Source organism: Eschscholzia californica, unplaced genomic scaffold (genome assembly GCF_041429995.1).
Source record: "Eschscholzia californica isolate CP2 unplaced genomic scaffold, dmEscCali1.0.p SCAF_1, whole genome shotgun sequence".
NCBI lineage: Eukaryota > Viridiplantae > Streptophyta > Magnoliopsida > Ranunculales > Papaveraceae > Eschscholzia > Eschscholzia californica.
This window is the reverse complement of record NW_028238198.1, coordinates 70,669,838-70,683,221: the sequence shown is the minus strand read 5'-3', so window position 1 is coordinate 70,683,221 and position 13,384 is coordinate 70,669,838. Positions and strand designations below refer to the sequence as shown.

The 13,384-nt window shown below is 35.6% G+C and overlaps 2 protein-coding genes and 1 long non-coding RNA gene across 3 annotated transcripts; 2 read left to right on the top strand and 1 right to left on the bottom strand.

Annotated features, from left to right (window-relative positions):
- Window positions 1-4,007: 4,007 nt before the first annotated feature.
- On the top strand, window positions 4,008-5,338 carry LOC147568761 (uncharacterized). The gene is made up of 2 exons (XM_086655171.1): window positions 4,008-4,427; window positions 4,821-5,338. The coding sequence occupies exons 1-2, from the start codon at window positions 4,092-4,094 to the stop codon at window positions 5,289-5,291; spliced, it is 807 nt and encodes a 268-aa protein (XP_086511297.1). The 5' UTR covers window positions 4,008-4,091; the 3' UTR covers window positions 5,292-5,338.
- A 4,037-nt stretch (window positions 5,339-9,375) lies between these two features.
- On the top strand, window positions 9,376-12,693 carry LOC147568760 (uncharacterized). Its single transcript, XM_086655170.1, has 2 exons — window positions 9,376-9,842; window positions 12,181-12,693. Exons 1-2 carry the CDS (start codon window positions 9,489-9,491, stop codon window positions 12,649-12,651), a joined length of 825 nt encoding a protein of 274 aa, XP_086511296.1. The 5' UTR covers window positions 9,376-9,488; the 3' UTR covers window positions 12,652-12,693.
- Window positions 9,451-12,800, bottom strand: LOC147568759 (uncharacterized). Its single transcript, XR_015231125.1, has 2 exons — window positions 10,337-12,800; window positions 9,451-10,268 (listed from the first exon to the last, which is right to left on the bottom strand). It is a non-coding gene; the product is annotated as an uncharacterized LOC147568759 (long non-coding RNA).
- Window positions 12,801-13,384: the final 584 nt, after the last annotated feature.

Genomic DNA, 13,384 nt, shown 5'->3' with positions numbered 1-13,384 from the left:
GATCCAATAAAAATTGCAAACCATCGTAAAATTTCTCGAAGATGAATGATCATACTTCCTTTTATATGTTTCATGACCTCACCATTAACAAAAGTACAATCAGTTTCATGAGGAAACCCAACAGAAACACTTTCATCGATGATCACTAACGTTGGTTCTTCGGATTTGAAGTTATCGTCGTCTTTTAACAGATGAGACGGGGTTGTTAGCTTGGATCTTGGGGTGCCAACAGAAACAAAAGAAAGTGCATCGAAATCCTCACGCCTAGAGTCTAAATTTTCTATCGAAGTGCCTCTAGAATGAACAAAAATAGTGGAAGGGGTAAGGGATAGGATGTGTTCACAAAGTTGAGAGTATGAGTAATGGTTTATGGTCGTTGGGATATTGTATAGATGTGGAGAAAAAGAACGCACACTTATACGGTATGAAGTTGAATAAGGAGGAGAACCCGGAGTGTGGGTAACGAGTAGGTTGACTGATTGATTTTGAGAAGCTTCGGGGAAGGTCTGGTATTTATTCCGGATTTGGGTAGTCATAGGAAAGGTGAACGATGGGATTAGTGGTGTAACTAGGTGAATGGAACTGGTTGGTGATGGTTCAATTGACTTGTTATGGTGGTGTAGGGGCATGAATAATTCTGCCTGGTTATGAGTAACAGGCGGATGGTGTGTTGTTCGGTTTGGCATGGTTTGATATTCAATCCTGGTATGGTGAAGGGGGATGAATGGTGGTTCAACACTTAGGTGCATTGTTTATGGATATCATAAACTAGAATTGTTTGCTCCTGTTATTGTTGGGTGAACATGCACTTTATTAGGGTGGAGGAAAACGGTTCCTTGATTTTCCAGGGAAAGAAAAGTATTTGATGTAGTAGTGGTGGTTGTAGAATGTTGGGACGAAGATGGTGTATAACTAGTAGGCGGTTGTTGTTTAGACGGGGAAGAGTTAGAACGAATACCTTTGAGTTTGAGGTTGAAATCTCTGATTGTATCATTGATTTGATCAAATCGCTGATCAATTCGGTCAAATTTTTCGGTGTTCTCTCTCTTGTATTCGACAAACGCTTCTTCTAACATCGAAACCGAAGATAATCCTTCTCTAATGTTGTCCCATTCGGAAGCGAAAGTTGGAGTCTTCTCTTTAGTGGGCGTAGTGGAAACAGTAGTGTTTACCGATTTGAGAGCTCGTTCAATGGGTATTTTTATTGAATCATCCTTTTTCTTCTTATCATCAATGACTTTTTCTTCAGACAACGATGTGGATTGCTTCAAAAGTGTTGGTGCAGTGGAACGGTCAAGAGAAGATGGTTCTATCGGTGTTGGTGGTTGTAGTGAATAATAAGTGTATGGAGGTGGTGGTGAGGGTGATGTTGGTGTATAATAGGAAGATGGGGGTGTTGGTGAATATGGTGGAGGACAAGAAAGATATGGGGTTGATGTAGAGTAGTAATAAGATGGAGGTGATGGTGTAGAAAACACTGGTGGTGGTTGGTATTGATAAGGCAAAGTTTGTGGTGTATAATTAGAGTACGGAGGTGGTGGTGGTGGTGGTGGTGCGGTTGATGTCGGATAATAAAAAGATGGAGGTTGTGATGGGTTTTTTTTAAGGTTTCTCCAGGATTCCAATGATAATCGTACGAGTTATTTGGAGAAAAACAAGATGTGCATAAGCATTGATTCGTTATCCCTTGATGAGTATAATCTAGTTGATTATGACTCTCTTGAGGAATAAAATATGACCGATTCTGAATTAACTGATTTGGAAAAAAAAATTCCAGAATCATTCGCCCAAAACTCTGGTGGCTCTGAATACCACATGATGTAGAAACGCAGCGGAATTAAAGAAAACGAATAAACTTAACAAGAACGATAAAATAAAGATGAAATAACTCGAAAATACTAAACTTTATTAAACTTCAAAGGGGTTTTCTCTTCAATCTGAGGATAATGGACAAACTAGGTATCCTTTTATAGGATTTTGGACTTTCCTAGATAGACTTGAATTAGACTTTCCTAAATAATTAAAAGACTGCAACTTCCTAAATAGCTAGACTCAAATCTGGACCTTTCCAATTATTGGAAATACTAAAATAACATAATTTCCTAAACCTAGATTCTCTAAGAATCATACTAAAATTGGGACTTCCTAAAAACTACTCCTCATGGCCGGACGGCCTATGGCCCGGTTTGGCCTTGGAAAAAGCCTCCACGCCGGGTGCCCCTGCATCATTTTGTATATTTGTTTTTGCCTCGTACAAGTACGCAAATGTATCATTAATATGTTCATTTTTTAGTGAACGTATAGATATGTGCACGAATAGGTTTGTTTTGTTCGTAACACAAACCAAATTGCGTGATATTCAAGTATTAATAGTAAAATGTATAGGGTTATTTACGTTTTGTTTAATGCAATAAGTTAACAGTGTCATGCAAAAATGATTATTTTTGTTGAATCTCAAAAAATGATAAATGCACAAATGATTAGTTTGGTACATTTCAAAATTTGTATTTTTTTTGAACTTTTGACCTATTTTGTGTTAATAGTGGACTTATTTAGCTATTAGGGTCCATATTTTGGACCTTCCACCAATACATTGGTTTGTACCTATAGTCATTTTCGTTACACGAATAACACATCATCATCAGAAAAATATTGCTTTGATGTAGATATGGGATCCCCTAAATCTTCAAAAAGATTAAACAATTGATTGATAATTGTATAAAATTAAACGGGTTTCCCGTGTCATTACATTATTATATTTGAGTGGATTATGTTTTCATTTCTTAATGAAAAGAAGCAGATTTTGTCGGTTTTCAAACGTATCAATACTATCATGGAGTTTTTATTTTGCTAAACACGTCAACTTTTTATACATTTTATTATTTATATTTGAATGTCATCTCATTTCTCTTGGTTCTTACCTTTTTCTACTTGAAATCGGTCTATAATTTACTATTATTCTATTGTTACAAAGAAACGTGACTCTCTGATTGTGATTCGAATATCACCATGACAAAACGATGTCAAACTGACTCCATGAACATAAGTCTAAAGTGACACCTTAGTGAATAGGGAGGTCCATCACAACATCTGATAACAACCCAATGTGTAATTCCAAACTTGTAATGTTGATGGGTAATATCTCTCATGTATGTCTATTCCGATGTGAATGTCTTAATCCAGTGACAAATGGTAAGGCGTGAAATAACGACATTACTCAACTTTCTTTGGTTCAGTTTGTGAAATGTTTTTTTTAAGTTTGGAATCAAGATATGACGTTTGAACAAAAAACAATAGCTAATAGATCTTTGGTACGATGCAAATTTTTTCTTTTTGATGAGATTGGTACGATGCAATTAGATATGAGAACATTTCACTAATCACGTAAATATCTATTTACGAAGTAAATTTGAGCAAAACAAATTTATATACTATATGTTACGCATCTTTTGCTACTGCTAAAATATAACTATTGATCGACACACTAATTGTATGAATAATGGATAAGGAACAAGAAAAAATAGACAGACTAGACATACATCTTATGTGGCTTTCTTTGATTCGTTGTTTAGTAGATTAGTATCATCAAAAACACGAATCACAACAAGCCACAGAAGATGTATGTCCAGAGTTTGTCTAGTTTTTCTTGATCCCTATCATTTTTCAAATTGTATCTACCCTGAACTGACACTTAAATTGGCTCGACAAGAGAATCTTCTTAGCTTTGGAGAGACTAATAAGTGAAACAAACATATAACCACTCCCAACTAAAATATGTTTAATAGCAAAACTAATATCAAATGGGCATCAACCAAGCTATTGATCATGTCAACTTTCATACATTATTTTGTGCAATAATTGCATCAAATGCACACATAATCAAAATGTCCATATGGTCGGTTTCATATTCAACAAGAGGAATAGTATACCTTTTCTTTTTTTTTTTTTGTTGAGGGAGAGGAATAGTATACCTCACCCCACTTCTCTAATATCTTCCATTTCTTATTTCCTTGTTTCTCCTTTAAATAACCAAACCAGAGTTTCAAACATTCAACTTTGAGGAAGAGAGAGAGTTTAGAGAGAAAGAGAGGATGGATTTGTTTGATAAGTATTTGTATCCACCACCTTCATCAATATTTGTGACAGCCATGTCTATAATCAGCTTGGTTGGAATATCAATGCTTGGATTAAAAGAGATAAAAGGAAATCATCTTCAGTATTCCAAATTCTGGAATGCTAATAGTTCTTCTCAGAAACCAAAAACAATCAAGGAGATTAAGATTTCTAGCAGAATTGGGATGCTAATTCTTTATACACCAGCTATTCTAGCAGGTGCTATCTCATTCTTTATATATCCCAACCATGATCTTAGGTTCTTGTTGGTAGCTTCTGCTCTCACTCTTCATTTCTTCAAGAGGGATTTGGAGGTAATACTTTATTGATTTGATTTTAAGATCATATACTTCTTAATTACCCACTTAACTAATTAGTTGAGCTAATTAAGAGGACGACGTGTTAGTCCCACGTAATTTAAGGGATCGCCTCGACCTTGAACTATAGATACAAATACAAATTTAGTAAGTATAGAGGTTTTCTGGGTAGGCTAGTGGAGCCTTTGCTTAGAACAAAATTTCATACCCGTAAGAATTGAACATTTTTTTAACATTTTAGAGCACCTCAAGAGGTCAAGAATAACAATGAACCTTTCTCCATATTTGGACTCCACAACTTTTAAGCAAGAAACTTTACAAAGCATCTATATAATTGTGTCATGACTTCTAAAAGTACTGATTTTAGCTTCAATTTTTCTTGTTCCATAGGTAATCTTTGTTCACAGCTATAGTGGAAATATGATACTTGACTCAACCCTCTTGATCTCTCTAAGTTATTTCCTCTCAACAGTAACCATGATATACAACCAACACTTAATGCAAGGTGTTCCCGATCCATCCGTAGATCTGAAATTCGTCGGAGTCGTCGTGTTCTTCGTGGGTATTATTGGAAACTTTTACCACCATTACATTCTTTCAACTCTAAGGAATAAGAATGATAAAGGGTATAAGATCCCCAAGGGAGGACTATTTGGATATGCAATTTGCTCACACTATCTCTTCGAAGTTATAGTATTTGTAGGAATCTCATTGATCTCTCAATCAGTGTATACAATATGCTTCACTATTGGGACTGCTTTTTACTTGTCAGGAAGGAGTTATGCTACTAAGGAATGGTACCTCTCTAAGTTCCCAAATTTCCCTAAACATATTAAGGCAATCATCCCTTTTGTATTTTAGGTGTATATTGTTTGCAAACGAATAAGTATTTGGGTTTTAGTATTCAACATCTCCGTTTGTTATTTCAACAAAAAGTAAACATCTCATTCAAAAGTGCATATTTTCTTATAATTTGGTGGTAGATGGGAGTGGAAGGAGATAAGAAGAAGAGAAATAATTTTTTTTTTCTTTTGTAATGAAGCTTGATTATTGGCAGAGGGTCGATCGACCAAGTCTAAATGACATTGTAACGTCTCTTGTAGATGGCCTTTAAGGGTTGATTTATGGCGCTTTTAAGACTCTGAATGTCTTAAATTTAGCTTGCTATAGTGTTATTCAATTCGTAATTGTGATGTATCTTTCTATTATTTCTAAATAATATATCAATGTCTTGTAATGACTCTTGCAGACGTTAAAAATAAAAACACAATTCGATTTTAAGATAAATAAATGCAACCTCTTATAGGTCATACAAATGTTAAAGGTGCCTCCCGTTACTCTTCTAATTGAATAATGATAGGGAACAAGAAAACTAGACAGACTCTGGACATACATCCTATGTGGCTTTCCATGATTCGTTATTTAATAGATTAGAATTATCAAAAATACGAATTACAGCAAACCACATAGGATGTATGTCCAGAGTCTGTCTAGTTTATCTCGTTCCCTATCATTACTCATTAGAATGATAGAGAACCAGAAAAACTCGACAGACTCTGGACATACATCCTATGTGGCTTTCCGTGATTCGTTATTTAATAGATTAGAATCATCAAAAATACGAATTACAACAAACCACATAGGATGTATGTCCAGAGTCTGTCTAGTTTATTTCGTTCCCTATCATTACTCATTAGAATGATAGAAAACCAGAAAAACTAGACAGACTCTGGACATACATCCTATGTGACTTTCCGTGATATGTGCGAAAACCATATTTTTATGGGAAGGAAATCAAGTTTTTCTTACACAATCAATTTTTTGAATTTGGTAAAGGAAATTTTGAGAGAAACTTCTAAGAGCACCCAAACAATATTACTGTTGGAACTCTTTGTATACATGAAGAGGCACCTGTTGTAATCAAGGTTGGTTTTACAGAAGTCTATGTTGTTCTTGGGAAGCAAAAAAATATAACTTTCTAAATATTCCAAAATCTCACTCAAATTCATTTTTTTTGGTTGAAGAAATAGTGAGCAGATAGCTTGTAGTGAAGGGATTATAGAACTTAAAACCGGTTGCAGCCTTGCGGGCAGTGGCGAGGCCAGAAACTTATATCAATGGGGACACTTTTCAGTCATAATTCTTCAGAAAAATCAAATATACTTACTAAAAAATAAAAAAAATATATATTTAGTGGTTCATTCAACCAACACATATTTATAATTGTACAAGAATCTTCATCATTATAATAGTTATCAAATCATTACATCAAACAACAAATTATCATTTATATCTATACATTTACCATTCAATACTGTGGTTAGTTCTAACAATTTTCATACTTGAAAATAATGGTGGATCTATGATTTAGTATAAATATAATATACCTAGAGCAACAAATATGAAATACCTATGTTCATACATGATTTGTAAATATGAAATAGCTAGGGCAACAAATAAACACTTTTATTTATACCATAAATATTAGCGTAAAATATTTATGTTGTACGCCTTAACTGAATTAAGCAAAATAAATCTTTATAAACGGAAGTAAATGTCATTGACTTCTTTTTCTTATATCCACATCAATTAAATTGTTAATAAGCACTAAAAGCCTTAATGTGTCATTTTAAGTTAATTTAAGAACTATGAACGAAGAAAGGAAAAAATTTGAAGTCCCGAGTTTCGAACCCGTCACGTATCGTTTTGGGTTAAGAATACAAAAAAGTTGAGAATTGCAAAAAAAAGAAAAAGTGATGTCCTGGGTTTGGAACCCATGACCTGGTGTACCAAATGTAAAGGGTTCTCCCGTACTACCAGCTAGGCTGCAGAGAAGGTCTACAGATGTAGGGTGCGTCAATTATATATATAAGTTTCATGGGAGATTTTAAAAGGCCTCCCCGTTTTTGTTAAAAGGCCTCCCCATAGTTTCGTTGACTTAGTAAAAAGCCTTTGACTTAGCTTGGTTAAAGGGCCCCCCTCTTTGAATGGGTGAAAAAACCCCCTTTAAAGGTGTATTTCACCCACATTGGACCACGCCACATCATCATCTTCTCCGGCAGGGTTGCCGGCCGGCCATACTTCCGGCCGGCGACCTTCAAATTTTTTTTTTTTTTTTTATTCTCTCTCTTCTCTCTCTCTCTCTAAAAAAAAAAAATTTTTTTTTTTTTAAACCCTCTCTCTCTCTGCAGATCTAGAGAGAGAGGGAGCAGATCCATTGAAGGTCTGCGAACAGACCTCCAAAGGGGTCTGTTCGCAGACCTCAAAGGATCTGCTCTCTCTCTAGATCTGTAGAGAGAGAGAGTTAAAAAAAAAAAAAACTTGTTTTTAGAGAGAGAGAGAGAGAATAAAAAAAAAAAAAAAATTTGAAGGTCGCCGGCCGGCGACCTTGCCGGAGAAGATGATGATGTGGCGTGGTCAACATCACCGGTCTTGGGTTAAGTTTGACCTAACGGCGTTAACTTTGCCGTTAGGTCAAATATTGATGAAGGAGGTGCTCTTTTGTAGAGGGGGCCCTATAACCAAATGGGTTATAATGAGGGGCGCTTTTAGCGGGGAGGCCTTTTAACAAAAACGGGGGGGCCTTTTAAAATTTCCCAAGTTTCATTTTCAGTGTACCTGTGCTCTAAGTAAATAGTACAAGCCACAGGGGCTGTGGGGGTCGTGCCCCCACATGCCCCTATGTGGCATCGCCCCTGCTTGCAGGTACACTTAATGGCCGCAATTGAATGATCTTCAACTAGTGAGAAAGAATCTTGAAATCGGCTCCATGTACTTTTTTCGTGATAAAAAGTCTTTAAACTTTCTAATCTTTTTTCCCACATAAGAGCATCTCCAATGCAAGACTCAATCTTAAAATCTTAAGTGCCACCTAGGACTTTAGAGTTTTTTTGAGAAAAAACCTCTCCAATGCAAAACTCAATTGAGATCTTAAGTTGATGTGGAAGCATTAAGTTTTAAGATGTCTCAACTAGAAACTCTATTTTTGAGATCTCTTTTGAGAGTCTTAAGTGTCATAGTCATCAAATTTAATTTTTGGACCAATAAAAAGTCTTTCTTTCTCAACCACTTTTTTCTATTAAATGTATGTGTGACATGTGTCTCTATTAGAGTTTTTTTGGGTATTGCATTGGAGAAGGACTTGAATTAGAGACACTCAAGTTAGCCACATAGGAAAGAGAATCTAAATTGAGACTCAACACATAAGCCAATTAGAGTTTTTTTTGAGTTTTGCATTGGAGATGCTCTAAATAGGTTCTCTCACCATTTTATTCATAGAAATCGGTTTTATCACCACTTTAGTCTAACTAAATGATGCAGGGGCACCCGGCATGGAGACTAATTCCATGACCGAACCCGGTCATGGTCCAACCGGCCAAGGAGAGAAGACTTAGAAAGTTCTTATTTTAGTATGTTTATTAATTAATTTTGGTTTAGGAATTATGCTATTTTAATATTTCCAATAATTGGAAAGGTCCAGAGTTAGTCCAGTTATTTAGGCAAGTTGCAGTATTTAATTATTTAGGAATTCTAATTCAAGTCTATCTAGGAAAGTCCAAAACCCTATAAGAGGGATATCTAGTTTGTCTATTATTTTCAGATTTGAGAGAAAAACCCCATTGAAGTTTTAATAAAGTTTATTATTTAGAGTTATTTGATCTTTAATTTCATTGTTCTTATTTAGTTATTTCATATCTTTAATTCCGCTGCGTTTCTACATCACTAAACAACAAATTTCAACAAAAAAAAAAAAAAAAAACTAAACAACAAAAAAATCGACTTTTGTAGAAAAATTAATTTTTCCACTATATTTTCACACTTAACAAATGGATCCTCAAAAGGGAAAAGAATCCAACTCCTTACTAACTTCCTTGCTTTAAAGTTGCCACTACATCACAAACGCGTGGCTTCTTTCCAACCAAATCCCTAATTCTTCCTCTTTTGATCAAACAACTCACCTTCCACAACCAGACCAACCCTTTGAACTTTTATAAGAAGAAGAAGACCATACACAAATCCTAGAGAGAGAAAGAAAAGATCAAACAAGAGAGAGAGACGATGAACATTTTATCTTTGTTTGATAAATTTTTATACCCACCACCACCATCTATATACATAACAGCCATGTCAGCTATCAGTTTTATTAGCTTAGCAAATGCTGGAATTTCAGAGATCAAAGGAAAACATCTTCAATATTCCAAATTCTGGAATGCTAATAAGTCTTCTCAGAAATCATCATCTAAGATTAATAAGGAGGAGATTAAGATATCAAGCAGAATAGGGATGTTAATTCTATATACACCTGCTTTTCTAGCTGGAGCTATTTCATTATTGATTTTCCCTAACCATGATCTTAGGTTTTTGTTGGTTACTTCTGCTCTTACTCTTCATTTCTTCAAAAGGGACTTCGAGGTAAATCTGGAAACCCTATTTTACTTTGGATCTAGTATATCTATTTTCACAGGTTGATGCTCTGCCCTTGCCACAATCCTGTCCCAGTATATTTTGGTTGGGATGGGGGATGGGGGATGGGGGGAGGGGCTGAGACATTTTCTTATTTGTTAGGGCATGACAGAATTCACCTATGGGGCAAGTTTCTTAAAGATTGGTTTGAACCAAAAAGAAAAAAAATAGTGTCTTCAAGATTCATTTGGCATTGATTCATTATAGGCCGTGGCTTTGGACATCCTAAAGAAAAAAAAAAGTGTGGGGTTATGGAGTCCGCTAGTGTTGTAAGCGGAATCTTAGACGTCTAATACTAGTTTCCCATGATCTCATGTATAAACTAAAGATGAACTCGTTCAGGATAGAAATTTACCTGAATCGCTTTCACGAAGACTAAATTTACAGCTCCTCTACTTGAGACATCCGAGCAATTGACTTGTTCTCTCTCCTTTAGAGTCAACTATGACCTTTGTTTAGAAGTTAATACGAAGAGCGATTCTTCTTTAGACTGGATATATAGCTTGGGATTTTTTCTCTAACTCTTTCTCTGTTTGACATGACAGATATTGATTTTACTCGGAGAAAATTCTAAAGTTTTTCTATTCTATTAGAGTCGGAATCCTAATCAAATTAGGTTTTCTAAATGATCACAAAAATAGAAAGACTCAAAATCCTATTCTGAGTGGGATTCCCAAATGGGAGTTCTGTCCCATCTGGGACATCCCTTAATGTGGCTAATCAGGGCAGCCTGTTTAGTGGGTTGGGCCTGGCTGGACTATAGCAATGGCCAGCACCTTTCTATATATCCGGGTGTCCCTTTTGGGCTCGATTGTGTCCGGCTATTGTCCGGACTTTTTGAGCCTATCAAATTGGATCTAATCCAACCTTTTACTCTGTCTCTTTAGTCATATCTTTCGATCAAAGTGACACTCATTGGTGTAATAACCCGTTGTAAGGTCTGGTCGAAGTTAACCGCGAATCATTAGATTGATTCGACGATCGTAGTTGGCTATTAGGTTAGCATTACGATCCCTAAATCAACCGAAATTGACAATCTTCTGGACAAAATCATCATTTGTCCCATCCGCCAAATTGAGTGCATCTTGGTCTAAGGACATTTCCTTCAAAAAGGTCCTTTAGTCAGTTAGGTTTCCGTAAGGGGGCTCTTGAATTTTATATGTGTTGGTAGATTCACAATTTTAGTATGCACATGGTGGGGATCACCACTTGTGTAAATACTGGCTTTGAGAGTCATTTCTATAACAAGTGGCCGTCCTCACCATGTGCACACTAAAATGATGAACCCCATCAACATAGTAAAATGGTGGTCTTCACTTTGTTCTGAGTTCAAATTTAATTTTTTTAACTTTAGCCTTCTAATTTTCATCTCCCACCTTCTATCACTATCCACCACCACCATCTTTTTCTCTCTGTCTCTATATCTGCTCATCTTGTTCTCTCACGAGTGATAGAGCTAGAGTGAAGAAGAGAGAGAAGAGGTGGTCGGTGGTTAGAATTTAGAAGTTGTGGTGGTGGAGGTGAATATTAAAATTAGGAGGCAATATGCAATCAAATACATTTTTTGAGCTAAAAATAAGGATTTCCCTTAAGTTAATCTTGATTTGTTAAATCTTTATTCTCCTATACTCTTTTGGATGTCCGCCTAAAATAAATTCTCTTTTTCGCAATGTAAACAACATTCCTGACCTTTAAAGTCATCACTCACTACCATCTACTTTCTTTATACCCATCTTAAGGTAAATTGCTTCGGCCAGGACTGGACCCACAAGGTTACGTACTAATTGATGAGAATTGTTTCTTTTTCTCTTAGAATCTTAAGCACATACTTTCATCCACTGTTTTAAAAATCTTAACAGTTGAAAATCAAAATAACATATTGTATCATCAATGCCGTGAATGAGAGACTCTTAAGTGAGGGTAACAATCTCCTTTTGGATGACTAATGACCTGCATTGCATGAAGGGTTAAACAATCGGTTGGTCCAGAAGCTAAATAGTAGATTTTTTAATATTACATTTACGTGAATATAGTCTTATTAGTTCATACATTCCTTGTATGGGTTTATTAACAATTTTGACTTCCACGAGCCTAAAAAGAAGTTTACATTACCAATTTATGAGTTTTTAGGACATATTAAGTGATTCATGAACATGTCCATTGATCTTTTTTCTTTTTGATGAGCAATGTCCATTGATCTTAGAAGTATGAAAATTTGAACTTTACATGACCTTATTGTGTTAATAGGGTGCTATTTTTAACCTTTCAATTTTGCTGGTTTTCTTAGGTGCTATTTGTTCACAGCTACAGTGGGAAGATGATACTTGACACAACCCTCATGATCTCTCTAAGTTATTTCCTCTCAACAGTGAGCATGATTTACAACCAACACTTGATTCAAGGTATCCCCGATCCCCCAATCGATCTGAAATCTGTCGGAATAGCTGTGTTCTTGGTGGGTATGATTGGAAACTTGTACCACCATTACATCCTTTCAACATTGAGGAATAAGAATGACAAAGGGTATAAAATACCCAAGGGAGGTCTATTTGGATTTGTGGTTTGCCCACATTATCTATTTGAAATTCTGATATTCCTTGGAATCTCTTTAACATCTCAAACTGTGTATCCCTTTTGCTTCACTATTGGCACTGCTTGTTACTTGACAGGTAGGAGTTATGCTACTAAGGAATGGTACCTGTCTAAGTTCCCAGATTTTCCTAAACATGTCAAGTCTATTGTCCCTTTTCTTTTCTAGATGTACCTTTTTCAATGTCAATGATTATAGATTTCTTTCTTTTGTGCTTTATGTTTAGGAGCGTCTGTAGGCGCCCCGTTCTTCTACTCTACCCGCTTTCTCTTTTTGTGCCCAAGTAGGGGTGTTCGTTGGTTTGGTATCTGGTATTTTGGTGTCATTCGCTATCAAACGACTCATGGTTTGGTTAGTGGTTTCTCAAATCGCTCATGGTTTGGTTCGGTTACAGATCTTTTTTATGGGAAAATTTTAAGACCCTATTTCCAATCTTTTTTTCCAATGGAAATTCACTTTTTTTTCAAATAGTGGAAAATCGACTTTCTTACGAAAATCGATTTTCCCACTTCACTTTCTCATGTATCAAACGGTTCCCAGGTTTTCTTTCTTGAGAATAGTTAGTCAATCATAGTCTTCCGTTAAGCCGGCAGCGGTAGTCCCATGAATGGTTACCGTTCGCCGGACTTTCACCGGAATTTAACTTATGTTTTTAGTTTTTTTTTTTTTCAATAAGAGTAGTTCTCTTCTATTATTCAAATCTAGTCATTATTCAATACCTTTTACTATAGTATTTGATAATGATGAAGATTAACAAGAAAGAAAGATCAAAACAAGAGTAATTTATTGAAGAAATCAAAAGATAAGCTTTTAAATGATCTCAAGCATTTCAAATGTCCCAAATTCTCCACGACATAAAACCTATGTTCATCAAGGATCATTTAAATGAAGCTCTATTTGG

Excerpts from the sequence above, each read along its gene's own strand:
- LOC147568761 (XM_086655171.1), top strand. The coding sequence starts at position 4,092 with ATGGATTTGTTTGATAAGTATTTGTATCCACCACCTTCATCAATATTT. Across the intron at positions 4,428-4,820 it reads TCTTCAAGAGGGATTTGGAG|GTAATCTTTGTTCACAGCTA; the intron begins GTAATACTTTAT and ends CTTGTTCCATAG.
- LOC147568760 (XM_086655170.1), top strand. The coding sequence starts at position 9,489 with ATGAACATTTTATCTTTGTTTGATAAATTTTTATACCCACCACCACCA. Across the intron at positions 9,843-12,180 it reads TCTTCAAAAGGGACTTCGAG|GTGCTATTTGTTCACAGCTA; the intron begins GTAAATCTGGAA and ends TGGTTTTCTTAG.